This window comes from Aphelocoma coerulescens, assembly GCF_041296385.1.
Source record: "Aphelocoma coerulescens isolate FSJ_1873_10779 chromosome W unlocalized genomic scaffold, UR_Acoe_1.0 ChrW_unloc_scaf_1, whole genome shotgun sequence".
Taxonomy (NCBI): Eukaryota; Metazoa; Chordata; class Aves; order Passeriformes; family Corvidae; genus Aphelocoma; species Aphelocoma coerulescens.
The window spans coordinates 19,673,774-19,690,761 of NW_027184080.1; the positions used below are offsets into that span (position 1 = coordinate 19,673,774).

The 16,988-nt window shown below is 46.9% G+C and overlaps 1 protein-coding gene across 3 annotated transcripts in view; it reads right to left on the bottom strand.

Annotated features, from left to right (window-relative positions):
* Positions 1-16,988, bottom strand: part of LOC138102688 (ubiquilin-1-like) — an 85,109-nt gene that overhangs the window by 46,212 nt on the left and 21,909 nt on the right. For all 3 annotated transcript variants that reach the window (XM_069000407.1, XM_069000408.1, XM_069000406.1), the window contains exons 2-3: positions 7,952-8,103; positions 3,893-4,008 (exon numbers count right to left, since the gene is read on the bottom strand). In XM_069000407.1, coding sequence (XP_068856508.1) covers positions 3,893-4,008; positions 7,952-8,103 — 268 coding nt within the window. The remainder of the gene's footprint in view (positions 1-3,892; positions 4,009-7,951; positions 8,104-16,988) is intronic.

Here is a 16,988-nt window from a genome sequence, read left to right on the forward strand (position 1 = left end):
TGGATTACCGTGGCCTGAATGAGGTCACACCACCATTGAGTGCTGCTGTGCCGGACATGTTGGAACTTCAGTACGAGCTGGAGTCCAAAGCAGCAAAGTGGTACTCCACTATTGACATTGCTAACGCCTTCTTCTCCATTCCTTTGGCAGCAGAATGCAGGCCCCAGTTTGCTTTCACTTGGAGGGGTATGCAATACACCTGGAACCGACTGCCCCAGGGGTGGAAGCACAGTCCCACCATTTGCCATGGACTGATCCAGACTGCACTGGAAAAGGGTGAGGCCCCAGAACATCTGCAATACATCGACGACATCATCGTGTGGGGAAACACAGCAAAGGAAGTATTTGAGAAAGGAGAGAAAATCATCCAGATTCTCCTGGAAGCTGGCTTTGCCATCAAAAGGAGCAAAGTCAAGGGACCTGCCCAAGAGATCCAGTTCCTGGGAGTAAAGTGGCAAGATGGACGACGTCAGATTCCCACTGAGGTCGTCAACAAGATCACTGCGATGTCTCCACCGACCAGCAAGAAGGAAACACAAGCTTTCCTAGGCGCCATAGGTTTTTGGAGAATGCACATTCCTGAGTACAGCCAGATTGTGAGCCCTCTCTACCTGGTTACCCGCAAGAAGATCGATTTCCACTGGGGCCCTGAACAGCAGCAAGCCTTCGCCCAGATCAAACAGGAAATCACTCATGCGGTAGCCCTTGGCCCAGTCAGGACAGGACCAGAGGTGAAGAACGTGCTCTATTCTGCAGCCGGGAGCCATGGTCTGTCCTGGAGCCTCTGGCAGAAGGTGCCTGGTGAGACTTGGGGCCGACCACTGGGATTCTGGAGCCGAAGCTACAGAGGATCTGAAGCCAACTACACTCCCACAGAGAAGGAAATCTTGGCTGCCTATGAAGGAGTCCAAGCTGCCTCAGAGGTAATCGGCACAGAGGCACAACTCCTCCTGGCACCCCGACTACCAGTGCTGGGGTGGATGTTCAAGTGAAAGGTTCCTTCCACGCATCACGCCACCGACACCACATGGAGCAAATGGATTGCTCTCATCACACAGCGTGCCCGTATTGGAAACCCGAATCGCCCTGGGATTCTGGAAATTATAACAAACTGGCCAGAAGGTGAGACTTTTGGATTATCTTCTGAAGAAGAGGAAGAGCAAGTGACTCGTGCTGAGGAAGCCCCACCATATAATGAGCTACCGGAGACTGAAAGACGTTATGCCCTCTTCACTGATGGTTCCTGTCGAATTGTAGGCACTAACAGGAAGTGGAAAGCTGCAGTATGGAGCCCCACACGACGAGTTGCACAAGCTACCGAGGGACAAGGTGGATCGAGTCAGGTTGCAGAGCTTAAAGCCGTCCATCTGGCTTTGGATATTGCTGAACGAGAGAAGTGGCCGAGGCTCTATCTCTACACCGACTCGTGGATGGTAGCTAATGCTCTGTGGGGATGGCTGGTTCGCTGGAGAAAAGCCAACTGGCAGCGCAGAGGGAAACCCATCTGGGCCGCTGAGATTTGGCAGGACATCGCCGCCCGAGTAGAGAAGCTGACCGTGAAGGTTCGACACGTGGATGCGCACGTACCCAAGAGTCGGGCTAATGAAGAACATCGCAACAATGAGCAGGTGGACCGAGCTGCCAAGGTGAAAGTATCACAGGTGGATCTGGACTGGCAGCACAAGGGAGAACTATTCCTAGCTCGTTGGGCCCATGATGCCTCTGGTCATCAGGGCAGAGATGCAACATACCGATGGGCCCGTGACCGCGGGGTGGACCTTACCATGGACAGCATCTCACAGGTCATCCACAGTTGTGAGACCTGTGCTGCAATCAAACAGGCCAAGCGGGTGAAGCCTCTGTGGTACGGTGGACAATGGTCAAAGTACAGGTATGGGGAAGCCTGGCAAGTTGATTACATCACCCTTCCCCAAACCCGCCAAGGCAAGCGCTATGTGTTGACCATGGTTGAAGCAACCACTGGATGGCTGGAGACCTACCCTGTGCCTCATGCTACAGCCCGGAACACCATCTTGGGCCTGGAAAAGCAAGTCCTGTGGAGACATGGCACCCCCGACAGGATCGAGTCAGACAACGGGACTCGTTTTAAGAACAGCCTCATCAAAACCTGGGCCAGAGAACACGGTATCGAATGGATATATCACATTCCTTATCATGCACCAGCTGCCGGAAAAGTTGAACGGTGCAATGGACTACTTAAAACCACCCTAAAGGCACTTGGTGGGGGGACCTTCAAAAATTGGGAAGTGAACTTAGCGAAGGCTACCTGGATGGTCAATACCCGAGGGTCCATCAATCGAGCTGGTCCTGCCGAGTCTGAACCCTTGCACACAGTGGATGGAGATGGAGTCCCTGTGGTACACCTGAGAGGTATTTTAGGAAAGACTGTTTGGATTAATCCTACCTCAGGCAAAGGCAAACCCATCCGTGGGATTGTCTTTGCTCAAGGACCTGGTTGCACTTGGTGGGTAATGCAAAAAGATGGGGAAACCCGTTGTGTACCACAGGGAGACCTAATCTTAGGTGAGAATGGTGTGTAGGGTTTCATTGTATATATATATATATATATATATGTATGTGTGTTTAGAGTTTAAGAAGGTATTGATTTGGGATGATGTAGATGGTAACAGAATAAGGGGTGGATAATGTCCTGGGTTGAGGTGTATTCTATTACCATCCTCATGAGCTGTTGAAATCAGGTGGGGCAGTGTTTCCTTACCTCCTCCCCCCAGACTATCTTTCTGTTAATGGCCCATCATTGTCCTGCTGCATGACTCAGAAATAACTCCCTCCAGACTATCTTCTGTTAACGAGCCTAATCAACACTTGGCCTCATGACTCATTACTCCATTGTGAGATGCTCCACCCAGAGGGAGGAACCAAGCATCCCATCGTGGATATAACTGGGACTCTGAGCACGAAAGACACTGGCTCCACTGGATTTCCAGAGGATAGGAGCTACACAGCCACCACTGGACTTTCTGAGGAAGAGCAGACCCCTTCTACTACAGGATCAGCACTTCAGAGGACTGCAGCCACCATTCCACCAGACTGCTACCACTACCCTGCCTAATAGGGACTCAGGTTGTATCTTGACTCTGTCAGTGTTTTCTTTTACTTTCTGTTCCTTTTCTTTAATTTCCATTAAATTGTTATTCTGACTTGGTGCCTCTCACTGGTTTGTTTTCAAACTAGTACAGCTTTAAATTCTCCTTTGCAGAGTTCAGCAAACAAAAGTTTCACATTTTTAGAAGGTACTAGTCAATCTGGAGAACTGTTTACAAATAAAAAAAGCAATTGCCTAACAGTTTTCCATTGTTTCATTGTTTTGTTTTTTAAAAAGAAAGCAAACAAAGAGCATGAATAACAAAATGCAGCAACTATGAAAAGAGATGTTTTCAAAACAATAGCCTTCTGTCTCTATTCCTAAAAGAGAAGATTGATAATGCAGTCAGACTCAGAACCTGAGAAATACTGGTTTGTAGGGTAGGAATAACTTTGTTACTTCTGTTCCAAGTCATGATGCTATGGTTCCAACTTCAGTACTCTCTTCAGGCCAATTCAAATGCACTGTTAGGGAGAAGGAGGAGACTGGAAGGAGTTTAATTACCTATAGTGCCAGAATATGAGATCAGTGGCACCTTATTACTGAAGATGAAACAGCACAAGCCCCAAGTTCTGTACATAAAAATTAAGGAAACAACTTACCTCTGATAACTTACTGATCAAAAACTTATTCCAACCAACACCACAGATTTTTGCAATCAGTAATTTTATAATTTTTTAAGTCCCATTTACATTAGAATAAAGCTCCAGAAATACTTAACTGAAACCAAGATAAGCCACCATGTTATCTGACAAATATTCTTACCCAAGGCAAAAGAATTGATATTTGTTGAAGTTGGTGCTGAGGTATTACTGCTCGATATTGATGTGGTAGTAATACTGCCAGTGGTGTGTGTTTGTTGACCTGGATGGTCTTGTGATCTATAAAAAGCAAGTTTAAAAAATTACAAGTTGAACAAGGTGCAGTAGGTTGACCCCAGCCAGTTAAATCCCCACCCAGTTACAACATTTTAGCCTCACCCCAGGCATGATGGGGGAGAGAATCAGAAGGGCAAAAGTGAGAAAAACTCATGGGTTGAGATAAAAACAGTTTAATAAGCAAAGAAAAAACCACCCCCAACAAAACCAGAAAAGTGATGCAAAGACAATAACTTACCACCTCCCACCAGCAGACCACTGTCAAGCCAGTCTCCAAGCAACAGATACTTCAGAAAAGTTTCCCCTTGGTTTTATTGCTTAGCATGACATTATATGGCATGCAATATCTATGGTCAGCTCGGTTCAACAGTCCCAGATGTGTCCCCTTCCCAACACTAGCCTACTTACTGGCCTTGATGCTGTACAAGCACTGTTCAGCAATAGTTAAAACATCAGTGTTATCAACACTTATAGGTCAAGAATCCCAAACACCTCACTATATAGGCTGCTATGATGAAAGTAAAACTACATTTGAACCAGATCCAGTACATAAGGTCTGGCATTTAATATAGTAATGACATTTAATACAAGAACAGTATCATACTTGAAAATCCTAATTTACATTTTTTATTATTTCTAACCCCCCCCCCCCCCCCCCAAACTCTAGATGCCTTCCTGGCCAAACTCAGAAAGTATACAGAGGTGGAAGCAAGGATGGGCAACCTGGGAAGAATACAAAGATATTGTCTGAGTCTCTCTTTCTTTGATACAGTTGTGAAAGATAAAGCCCAAATGGAATTGAATTTGGCAAGGGATTTCAAAGATAACAAGAAGGGCTTCTATAAGTACATAGGTGATAAAAAGAAGACTAGGGAAAACATGCAACTGCTACTTAATGAGACAGGGGACCTGGTTACACAGGACACCAGGACACAGAAAAGGCTGAGGTACTGTTTGCTGCCTTTGCCTCAGTCTTTACTAGCAAGACTGGCTTTCTAGAATACCAGACCCCTGAGACCAGGGCAAAAGGCTGGAGCAAGGAAGATGTACCCTTGGTTGAAGAGGATCAGATCAGGGAATACTTAAGCAAACTGGACATACATAAGTCCATGGGCCCTGAGGGAATTCACCCATGAGTGCTGAGGGAGATGGCAGATGTCATTGCAAGGCCACTCTTGATATTTGATCGATCATAGTGACTGGGAGAAGTGTCCGAAGACTGGACAAAAGCAAATATCACTCCTATCTTCAAGAAGGGCAAGGAGGAGGACCCAGAAAACTACTGGCCAGCCAGCCTCACCTTGATGCCCAGGAAGGTGATGGAGCAGCTAATCTTGGAAAACAATTCCAGACAGATGAAGGACAAGAAAACCATCAGGAATAGTTAGCATGGATTCACCAAAGGGAAGTCATGCTTGACCAACTTGAGAAACTTCTATGATGAAATGACTGGCTTGGTAGATGAGGAGAGAACAGTGGATAATTTCTACGTGGACTTCATGAAGACTTTCAACAGTGTCTCCCATAGCATCCTCATAGAGAAGATGAAGAAATAGGGGCAGAATTAGGAGAATGGAAAACTGGCTGAGTGACCAGATCCAGAGGGTGGTGATCAGTGGATCAAAATCTAGTTGGAGGACAGTGACTAGCAATACACCCCAGGCATCATTACTGGGCTTGGTCCTGTTTAACATCATTAATGATCTGGATGATGGGGCAGAGTGAACCCTCAGGAAGCTTGTGGGCGACTCAGAACTGGGAGAAGTAGCTGATATACCAGAGGGTCATGCTGCCATCCAGAGGAAACTCAATAGGCTGCAGAAATGGGATGACAGGAACTTCATGATGTTCAACAAGGGAAAGTGATGCAAAGTCCTGCACCTGGGAAGGAACAACCCCCAGGCACCAGTATAGGATGGGGACCACCCAGCTGTAAAGCAGCTTGGCAGAAAAGGCACTGGGTCTTGGTGGACACCAGGTTGAACATGAGCCAGCAATGTGCCTTTGCTGCAAAGAAGGCAAATGGTATCCTGGACTGCATTAGGAGAGATGTTGTCAGCAGGTCAAGGGAGGTGATCCTTTCCCTCTGCTCAGCACTGGTGAGGCCACACTTGGAGTCCTGTGACTAGTTCTTTAACACAGCGTTTGGTGCTCGAGGCACGAGCTCTGGTGTGCCCCAGGTCAGAGACAGTCCAACTGCGTTACTTCTGCCCGTCGCAGAAGCGACTTCGGGATCAGGAAAAGAGCTACTTGCTGGGCTAGCTAGCTGGCTGGCTTCTTGGCAGAGGAAACACGGCAGGAGCCGACGGGATCGGCTCACGTTAGCTCGGAGACAAAGGAAGAGAGAGGCTGTTCAGGTCTGGCTTCTAACAGGTTTAATGCGATGGGACGATGATGAGGTTGGATTGATGGGATGGGATGGCTCCTCGGAGCCTTGTCCTCAGTTTTATAGGGAATTTGAAAACTCTGGTGAAAGGGGAAAACAACCAATGAGTTACAAGCCAGGGGGAGGATACAATGTAACAAGAACCACTGGGGTAAACCGAGAGGCGGGAGTTAGAACCAATGAACGACCGAGTAACCGAGAATTTTCCCGAACCGGGGGAGGCGGCTTGTACCTGGGCCCCGCCCAGGGGGTGCAGCTTAGGCTTCTGAGCAGCCCCCTGAGTCTGACTTCGGGGAACTCGATCCAGGGGAGGGGCTGGGATTGATTGGCACGCTGCCCCAGCCCTACAGTGGGCTGGGTCACCCCAACAGTTCTTGGCTACCCAGTACAAGCAAGACATGGACATACTGAAGGGAGTCCAATGAGGAGCCACAAAGATGATGAAAGGACTGGAACATCTCTCCTATGAGGAAAGGCTAAGAGAGCTGGGAATGTTCAGCCTGGAAAAGAGAAGGCTCAGGGGAGATCTCATCAATGTATATAAGTACCTGAAGGGAAGATGCAAAGATGGAGCCATGCTCTTTTCAGTGGTTCCCAGTGACAGGACTGGAAGCAATGGGTACAAACTAAAACACAGGAGGTTCTGTCTGAACAACAGGAAAGACTTTTTTCTACTGAGGGTGACCAAGCACTGAAACAGGTTGCCTAGGGAGCTTGTGGAGTCTCCCTCCTTGGACATGTTCAAAAGCCATCTGGACATGTTCCAGGGCAACTGGCTCTATGTGGCCCTGCTTGAGCAGAGGTGTTGGACCAGATGATCCCAAGAGTCCCTTTCGACCTCTATCATACTGTGATTCTCAGATATCTATAATCTCATCACTTCTTCAGAACAGTAATTTTTAAGAGTAAGAAAATGGATGGGCATCACTCTGTTACCATCTTTTTTTACTATCCTTAAAGGAGAGAAGGCTACCAAAATCTATAATACAGGATCTATTCCATACCATACTGTTAGTAGGTCACCCCACTGAACATCAAATTAACTTAGTTTTATTTCATCACAAGACTAGTATCAGAAATTTAATATTCTTTAAGACTGTAAAAGCATGGTAACAATGTAGTTACACAAAGTTAACGCCATCATAAACTACCACAAGCACTAAAGGCTGCTTGCCCAATTCATATGCTCACCACACCTGCCTATTGCAGAAGCATAAGCACGGGTGCTACCACACAGTGAAACAGATCAAGGACTATTTGGATTTTATTGACTGTTATTCTGCACCAACTGCAACTAAGACACCAATTCAAGTGATTTAATAGTAATGGCTCAGTTTAGAAGATAATATTAACTTTCAAAAAGTGTATGTATGATATCTAGGGACACAACCTTACACATTTTGGGGTTGCTTCTCATGTTTAATAGCAGGAGTATTTGTACAGCTTTTGAATACATTTTAGTCAAACCTAGGTTTGCCCAACAGAAAGCTATCACACTAGGAATTAAGAATATTTGTACTACTTTGAGGTAAAAATAAGATTGCTCATCAGTCAGGTTACCTGTTTTGCATTTTGATGACCAGGTGAACAGTAAGTCCATCATGAATCCCATGCTGAATCAAAGTATCTTGATCCTTTAAAATTTTTCCAGCAAATATCAAAACAAGTTGATCAGTGTGGGACTTGAAATGCTTAGAGATTTCTTCCTTGAACTAAACAGAAGTTAATATTATATAGTTAGGTAATTGAATAGTGAACTATTTTTTTAATAATTTAAGGAATAGCTATTTTGCTTACATTTATTATAATAATCTACTTGCTCAATATGTTTTGCTATATACAATCTAGAAACATGTTATTGAAACAATCCATTGCTGATATGCTGAGAATGCAACAAAACATTATGCTAATTCAGTCCACATTTGTGCAGGCACTGAAAGGAGCAGTATCCTTCCTTCTTGGACATATTACTGCTACCTTTCACATGTCAAACTAGCAATCCTTTCCACACAGTCAAAAATTATTTCTTGAGTGGCTCTGCTCTCTCATCCAACTCATGACAGCTACACAAAATGTGCTTCTGGCCCAGGGCACAGTGAACAGACACATAGTTCAGCTGATTGCTAAATCATACCTGTTAGAAGCGTAACAAGACGAGAAGCCCGGGCCCCCGGCGGGGGGAGAGAGAAGCAGTCCAGCCAATATGGTTGATAAGAGCAAGACTCCGTTTATTAGCAATCCAGAGGCACTTATATAGTATACCAGCTTGTTAACCCTTAAGTGGCTTAAAACCTATCAAAGAGCATTTCTGCTTTGTCTCGGTTTGAAAGACAGGTGTCTGCTAAGGAAGGCAGAAGCCTCCCTTGGAGTGGCAGATGTAACCCCTTTCCCTCTGAGTTATTATAATTTTGAAATCAAGGGTCTTCAGGCAAAGATGTGGGAAAATAGGAATAACAGTTCTTTACTATATATATATATATATATATATATATATATATATATAACTAGTCAAACAAAACAACAACAACTATGACAGTAACAGCAAACACAAACCCAGTCCCAGCCTTCTCGGCTGTCAGGCTATTTCCCCTCGGGTGCAGTTCCGCTCGCAGCCGGCAGGGATCGCTGGCGGCTCCCGGTGAGCAGGGCAGGTGCGATGGTTCCCCCGCGGCTGCAGGGGGCGCTCCGGAGCGAGCTCGGGAAGCACGCGGCTGCTCTGATGCCCTGGGATCCCGGGGAAGGATGGAACAAAGGAGCTTCACAAACCGGTGGGCAGCTGGTCCCGGAGTCTCGGAAACAGCAGGCTGGACTGGTAGGCTGGAGCGGCAGGCACAAACACAAATCCCGGGTGGCAGACGAGATGTATCCAAAAGGGGAACCCCCCGGGGCTCCAGGCAGGCAGGGTAAGCACGGCTACAGCGTAGCGAAGGCTCGAAACAGCAGCGGGGCGGGCGGCCACAGCCCAGCCTCCAGCAGGGCAGGGAAAAGCAGCTTTGGGATCCCCGGTGTTGTTCCCAGCAGAAGGAAAGACGCCGAAAACGGGAACCAGCAGCTCCTTTCTCTGCACCTTCTCTCTCCAGACGCTGAGAGCGAACTGAACTGCCCGCCAGGTGAGAACAAAAGCCTGGCCGGGCCCTTTTGTCTTTCTTAAGTATGGCTATTTATCTCCTAGCAACATGCTATGGGAAAAAATTCCTTTAACAGAAAAAAACTAGGACTAAACTGAAACCCCAACATGCTTCTACATAATTAGATTACATTGGCAAGCTTCTACTAGTTATGTTATGATTAAAAGAATTCAGTGTTCATCTCGCTTCTCTGCCAGTTAGCACAGCTTATCAGGACAGCTGCACCATTTCAAAAACTCCCTCTTTGTTCCCAGCCCTGCTTGTTATTTTTCACACAGGGACTTTCCCATGGAGAGTAGTTTCTCACACACAGGCCTTTTGCTTCTAGGCCTATTGCTTGTACAGTTCTTTTATTGATCCCAATAATTCTATTTCCCAACAATTCATGCCTTCATTAAAACAACTAAACCTTGAAAAGCAATTGTATTTCGTCTTGCCTTCTTAACCAATAACAACCATGTTATACTTTGACTGACTTCTGACTGACATTCATTATTGTCATAGGTTAGCAAGCATAGTCCCAGAAGGGATGTCCTTGCTAAGGGGTGCTTACAGCTTCCTCTGGGACCTGATAGAACCTATCAGCTGGCCTGTTTGAATATGGACAATTCTTTAAGCCACTTAAAGTTGTGACCGCCTCTGTGATACACACTTAAGAATAGACAAACTCCCCCCCAGCTCTCTCTCTCGTTTCCGGTGCTGGGACAGGTGGCTGCGGGCCACGTGTGGGGGCCAGCGGGCCCGGCCAGGCCCTGCTTGGGCCGGGCCAGGCCGGGCCATGGCCATCCTGGAGTCGATGGACCTGTTCCACCCGTGGAACCCCCCCCACTGCTTTGCCGTGGGCAGCCAGACCGGCTTGGCTCTCCCCCCTCTCCACTGCAATAAGAAAAATTCAACATTCCAGCTGCAAAGCTGCAAGGCCGAGGTGAGATTAACCCTTTTATTGCTGTGAAGAGCTGAAAACCTGAGGGAAGAGAAAGAGGAGATGCTTAAAGCTGAAAGTCTGTTGTGAAGCTATGATATATCAGAGTATCCTGTTGTAATTTCATGAAGATATGGGGGGTGGAGTGTTCAACTCATAAGCAAAAGCACCTGCGCTGAGATATGCAGATGCTGACGCAGCTGTAATTTCATGAGAAGTTTGGACAGGGAGAGATGGACCAGATGAGGACTTTTGCTCCAAACGGGAAAGGAGAAAACCTCAGTCCCTAGAGATGGACCAGATGAGGACTTTTGCTCCAAATGGGAAAGGAGAAAACCTCAGTTCCTAGACATGCTCCCAGAGATAGTCCTAACGATGAAGATGAGGAAGGCCCTTTGCTCCCAGGGAAGGAGAAGGGCCTCTGTTTTTTGTTACTGTACTGCTCAACCTTAAAATTGTACCCCAAAAAACTTCAAGAGTGGACCCTCGAAAGCAGTTGCGGGAAAAGCTGCAAGTCGGGGGAAGGGACTCACATTGCAAACAGAGAGACTCCTCTTCCTAAATGGACTGAACAATATTTGGAAGTGGGTGGCTGTCTCGGTGTGATACTGTTTTCATAGCACGAGCAAGAAGAGACTTCTCTTTCTAAATGGACTGAACAAGGTTATTATGGAAGTGGTAAACAGACTGAACATCTTAAGGGTTGTCTTCTTCCATTGTCAGTGGGAGAAGGGAGGAAGGTGGGGGGAGGAGGAGAGTTCTGAAGGTGGTATAATTTTTTTTCCCTTCTTTTAGGTCTGTTAATAAACTTCTTTATATTCTTTCAAGTTTGGTGCCTGCTTTGCATTTCTCCTAATTCTTATCTCACAGAAGATAAACAGTAATGAGTATTTTAGACCAAACCACTACAATTATTTTTCATAAAAGTACTCTCACAGAAAAAGCAAAATATAAAAAGGAAACTATAAGAAAATCAAATAAACCTGTTCAACATGGCTAGTCAATAGACTAAATGTTTCTGAACGGATCTTAGGCAGTTGGAAAGCCCTCCAGAAGTAAACAACATTTAACATTCTTCAAGTAGTATGGTCACCTTGATTTTTAAAAGAATCCTATTCCAAACATCCTAGTGAGCTCTCATAGAGGAACCCCAAACATTAATCTTGCAATGACTTATTATTAAATTATATAAGAGGCAGGGCTAAAAATCCCCTGCAAAATGGAAACCCCCACTGTATTAATACTCTGAAGCCAAGTCCCTAATTGAAAATGTTTGTAGCATTGTCAGAGACAAAACAGAACCGAAAATAATGAGTCTGAGATACAACATAGGTAAGAAATCTCTATGCCTGGGTAGCAGGTAGCATTTGTTCAGTTAGCAGTCTGCTCACAGATTTGGTTCCAGTTCCTAGAGAAACATCTTTCAAGTCTACTTTATACTGGTGTCCTGATTCCGGCCAGGACAGAGTTAATTTTTTTCAGTAGTTGTGAGGGGGCAGAGGCTGGAGATGTGTGGGCATAGCTGGGTTGTTATTCTATAGGACCTCAAGTCATTGCAGGGGGTAAGGGACTCTCTGGCTTCAACATGGCAGGAGGGGGAAAGCCGACTGCCCCTTTGTTTATTGTTGCCCAGGTTCATGGTGAGCATTTTTGCATGTGAATCACTCTCTCTTTGGTACATTATTGTTATTAATATTGTTGCTGTTCCTGTTTCTTATCTCATTACTGTTTCCAGTAAATTGTTCTTATCTCAACTCATGATCTCTGCCTTTCTTGCCTCCCATCAGAGGGGGGGAGGGAGCAGCTCATGGACTTTTTAGTGGGAGTACTAAATTAGGGAGTACCCTTCTTAAACCACAACAGCCTTAACTGGTGCTCAACATGAGGCAAGAAGGGTTAACAACAGATCTGCCCAGAGCAGGTTGGAAACAAATTTGATCTAAGCACTTGCTGTATTAGGTACGGAGCCACTGGTCACAATATTGTTTGGTCTGTTCATGTGGGTGTGGTACACTGTATATGCTGTATATATTTCCGTATGTGCTCCTCGCAATTATATTTTTCAGAGCAAGGAGAGGGATCAGGATTGCTCTGTTGGTGTACCATGGGATATCAGTTTATGACATGATAACATCAAGGGAAATTAGGGTCATTTAGGATGTGTCTTTAGTGCTGCTCTCCTGCCATGGCCTTGGGTGCTACCTTTGGGAGTCCATTAATAATCATACTCAGCCTGTGGGGGAAAGAGAGGAGGATGGTTTTCCCCAGCTTTTCACCCCCTTTTCCTCCTTCAGGCCTGTTTCAACAGCTTTTGAGAATTTTGAATTTCCTTTGGATGTTAAGGAAAGCCTCTTCTTGCTGCTAAGTCTGCCAGGTCTCCTCATTGCGGTCCACAACATGTTTAGAGTAAGGACAGAGATTTCTGGGGAAGTTATTCAGAGATCTGCCTCAAGGGTAGACAGTCATGAGTGGCATGGAATGTGGGAGTAAATGGGCCAGTTTTTGGAGGACTTTTCTGCTCCAATGGTTTGTGAGTTCACCCCTGAACAACTACAGGACCCTGATAAAGTGACAGAATATCTTGCAAGGACAATGCTGTGGCAACTCCAGAGAGGAACAACTTATTGCAGTGTGCTGGGCCCTGGCTACTATTTATTGGACACTGCTCATCAATAGACAGCAACCTCAGGGGGAGGAGGAAGAAAGCAGAGCAACTGGCACCGTGTCCACTCAAACTGCAGCTGAACCAAAGGAACAGCCCATGCTGCTAGCAGTCGCCCCTATACAGAAGAAGAAATCCAAGATCAAATCAGTTTGCATAGTGAGGGATGAAGAGGAAGTAGGGCCCTCACAACAGGAGGAAGAGGCAGGGCAAGGGATAATCACTCGATCCCCATGGATACAATATTGCTGCTAGCAAGAATTTTTCTTGCTTCTTTCCAGTCCTGTGAGAGACTTTTCTCTCTCATGGAACATATTAGCAGAGTTCTATAAACTATGAACACCTGCAACCTTGCAAAGCTTTGTTTATAGTACAGTAGAAAAATATTTTGACAATGGATGTTTTAGGATTTTAGCCAATCACCCCAAGGGGTGGCTGATCCTTTGACCAATTAGACTATGAAGAAAAAAGTCTATAAAAGAGTTTGTAAAATAATTAAATAAATCAATCTTGCTGCACAATTCCTGCCTGCTGGATGTCTCTTCTCCTCCCTACCACTGCAGGATACCTTAATAGATCCCTATCCCTGTGTGAGATGTGAGAAATGCAAAAAGATTTCAGCCACCAGTCGAGTGAGCCCCGGTGACCCGGCTGCTCCGATGCTGGGATTTCACAGCCCATTATATGGAACTAGATGGCAGTGAAGCCAAACAACTGGGATCCCTGGCCCGGTATGTGGGCATTGATCAGGTGATTTGTAAGACAAAAACTCTCAGCCTCTGGAGGCGACTCCTGTCAAGAGTGAAGGGAAGGTATTCTCTCAAGGATGATGTAGTAGTGAGCCCAAGCAGAGGGAACGCCAAGGAGAAAGGTATTGACTTGGTTTGAAAGACAGGTGTCTGCTAAGGAAGGCAGAAGCCTCCCTTGGAATGGCAGATGCAACACCCTTCCCTCCGAGTTATTATAATTTTGAAATCAAGGGGGCTTTTAGGCAAAGATGTGGGAAATAGGAATAACAGTTCTTTACTATTATATATATAACAAGTCAAACAAACAACAATAACTATGGCAGTAACAGCAAACAATCACAAACCCAGTGCCAACCTTCTCGGCTGTCAGGCCCTTTCCCCTTGGGTGCAGTTCCGGTTGCAGCCGGCAGGGGCGTTGGCAGCTCCTGGTGAGCAGGGCAGGTGCGATGGTTTCCCCACGGCTGCAGGGGGTGCTCCAGAGAGAGCTCAGGGAGCACACGGCACTGGTGCCCTGGGATCCCGGGAAAGGGATGGAACAAAGGCTTCACAAACCCCTGGGCAGCTGGCCCCGGTGTCCGGCCGGACCCTCGGGAACGGCAGGCTGAAACGGCAGGCTGAAGCAGCAGGCTGGAGCAGCAGGGAAGAGCACAAATCCCGGGTGGCAGACACGATGTATCCAAACGGGGTACCCCCCCCCCGGAGGTCTAGGCAGGCAGGGCGAGCATGGCTATAACGTAGTGAAGGCTCGAAGCAGGGGCTAGGCAGGGCGGCCATGGCCCAGCTCCGAGCGGGGCAGGAAAGGTGGGCTTGGGATCCCAGTGTTTTCTCCAGCAGAAAGAAAAGCGGACGTAGGAAAAACAGCTTCCTCTCTCTCTGGACGCCGAGACCCAACTGACCCCACACCAAGGTGAAACAAAAGAGTAGCCAGGCGCACCCCACCTTCAGTGGGTAGCTCTTTGTTTTCTTAAGTACCCAGCGATTTGTCTTCTTAGTAACAGTATGGGGGAAAATTCCTTTAACAGAAAAAAAAACTAGAACTCCTAAAAAACCCCAACATTATCCACCCCGATTTTTTTCCCATACTAACATGTTACATGAAACTTACCCTTTTTAACCATATAAATACATGCATCACCCGAATTATATACATATATACATGCTGATACTGATACAAGTACAAAGCCATGGGTTGTTCACCCTAAAACAAGGTCCCCTTGAGGTATGCATCGGGTCTCTCCATCCTTTTGCATCACCCACCAGGTGCAACCTGGTCCCTGAGCAAAAACAACCCCATGGATGGGTTTGTCTTTGCTCAAGGCAGAATTAACCTAAACAGTTTATCCAAGCATACCTCTCATGTGCACCACTGGAACCTTATCCCCGTCTGTTGTTTGTAGGGGTTCAGTTTGGGCAGGGCCTGCTCGGCTGGTGGAGCCTTGGGTGTTAACTAACCAGGTGGCTCTTGCTAAATGCACCTCCCAGTTTTTGAAAGTCCCCCCACCCAGTGCCTTCAAGGTGGTTTTAAGCAGTTCATTACACCACTCAACATTCCCAGCTGCTGGTGCATGGTAAGGGATGTGGTACACCCACTCAATGCCATGTTCTCTAGCCCAGGTGTTTATAAGGCTGTTCTTGAAATGAGTCCCATTGTCAGACTCGATTCTCTCGGGGGTACCATGCCTCCAAAGGACTTGCTTTTCAAGTCCCAGGATGGTGTTCCAGGCAGTAGCGTGAGGCATTGGGTAGGTCTTCAGCCATCCTGTGGTGGCTTCCACCATCGTGAGCACATAGCGCTTGCCTTGGCAGGTTTGAGGCAGTGTGATGTAATCAATCTGCCAGGCCTCCCCATACTTGTATTTGGACCACCACCCACCATACCACAGGGGTTTCACCCTCTTGGCCTGTTTGATCGCAGCGCATGTCTCACAATCATGGATCACCTAGGAGATACTGTCCATGGTTAGATCCACCCCTCGATCTCGTGCCCACTTATAGGTGGCATCTCTGCCTTGATGGCCTGAGGCATCATGGGCCCATCGAGCTAGGAACAACTCTCCTTTATGTTGCCAATCCAAGTCTATCTGGGAAACCTCTCTTTTCACAGCCTGATCTACCTGTTTGTTGTTATGATGTTCTTCATTAGCCCGACTCCTGGGGACATGAGCATCTACATGGCAGACTTTCACGGGTTGCTTCTCTACCCATGTGGCAATGTCTTTCCACTCATCAGCATCCCAGATTGGTTTTCCTCTACACTGCCAGTTGGCCTTCTTCCACCTTTCCAGCCAACCCCACGGAGCATTGGCTACCATCCATTAATCAGTGTAGAGGTAGAGCTTTGGCCACTTCTTTCAGCTAAGTCCAGAGCTAATTGGACAGCTTTGAGTTCAGCAAGATGGCTCGATCCACCTTCTCCTTCAGTAGCCTGTGCAACTTGTCATGTGGGGCTCCATACAGCAGCTTTCCATTTCTGGCTAGCGCCTACAATTCAGCAAGAACCATCAGTGAAGAGGGTGTATTGTCTTTCACTCTCTGGTAGCTCGTTACATGGTGGGGCTTCTTTGGCACATGTCACCTGCTCCTCTTCTTCTTCAGACGATAACCCAAAAGTCTCACCTTCTGGCCAATTCGTAATTATTTCCAAGATCCCAGGGCGACTTGGGTTTCCAATTTGGGCGTACTGTGTGATGAGGGCGATCCATTTGCTCCAAGTAGCGTCAGTGGCGTGATGCGTGGAAGGAACCTTTCCTTTGAACATCCGCCCCAGCACTGGTAGTCCGGGTGCCAGGAGGAGTTGTGCCTCTGTGCCGATTACTTCTGAGGCAGCTTGAACTCCTTCATACGCTGCCAAGATTTCTTTCTCTGTGGGAGTGTAGTTGGCTTCAGACCCTCTGTAGCTTCGGCTCCAGAATCCCAGTGGTCGGCCCCGAGTCTCACCAGGCACTTTCTGCCAGAGGCTCCAGGACAGACCATTGTTCCCAGCTGCAGAGTAGTGCACGTTCTTCACCTCTGGTCCCGTCCTGACTGGGCCAAGGGCTACGGCGTGAGCAATTTCCTGCTTGATCTGGGCCAAGGCTTGCTGCTGTTCAGGGCCCCAGTGGAAATCGTTCTTCTTGCAGGTAACCAGGTAAAGAGG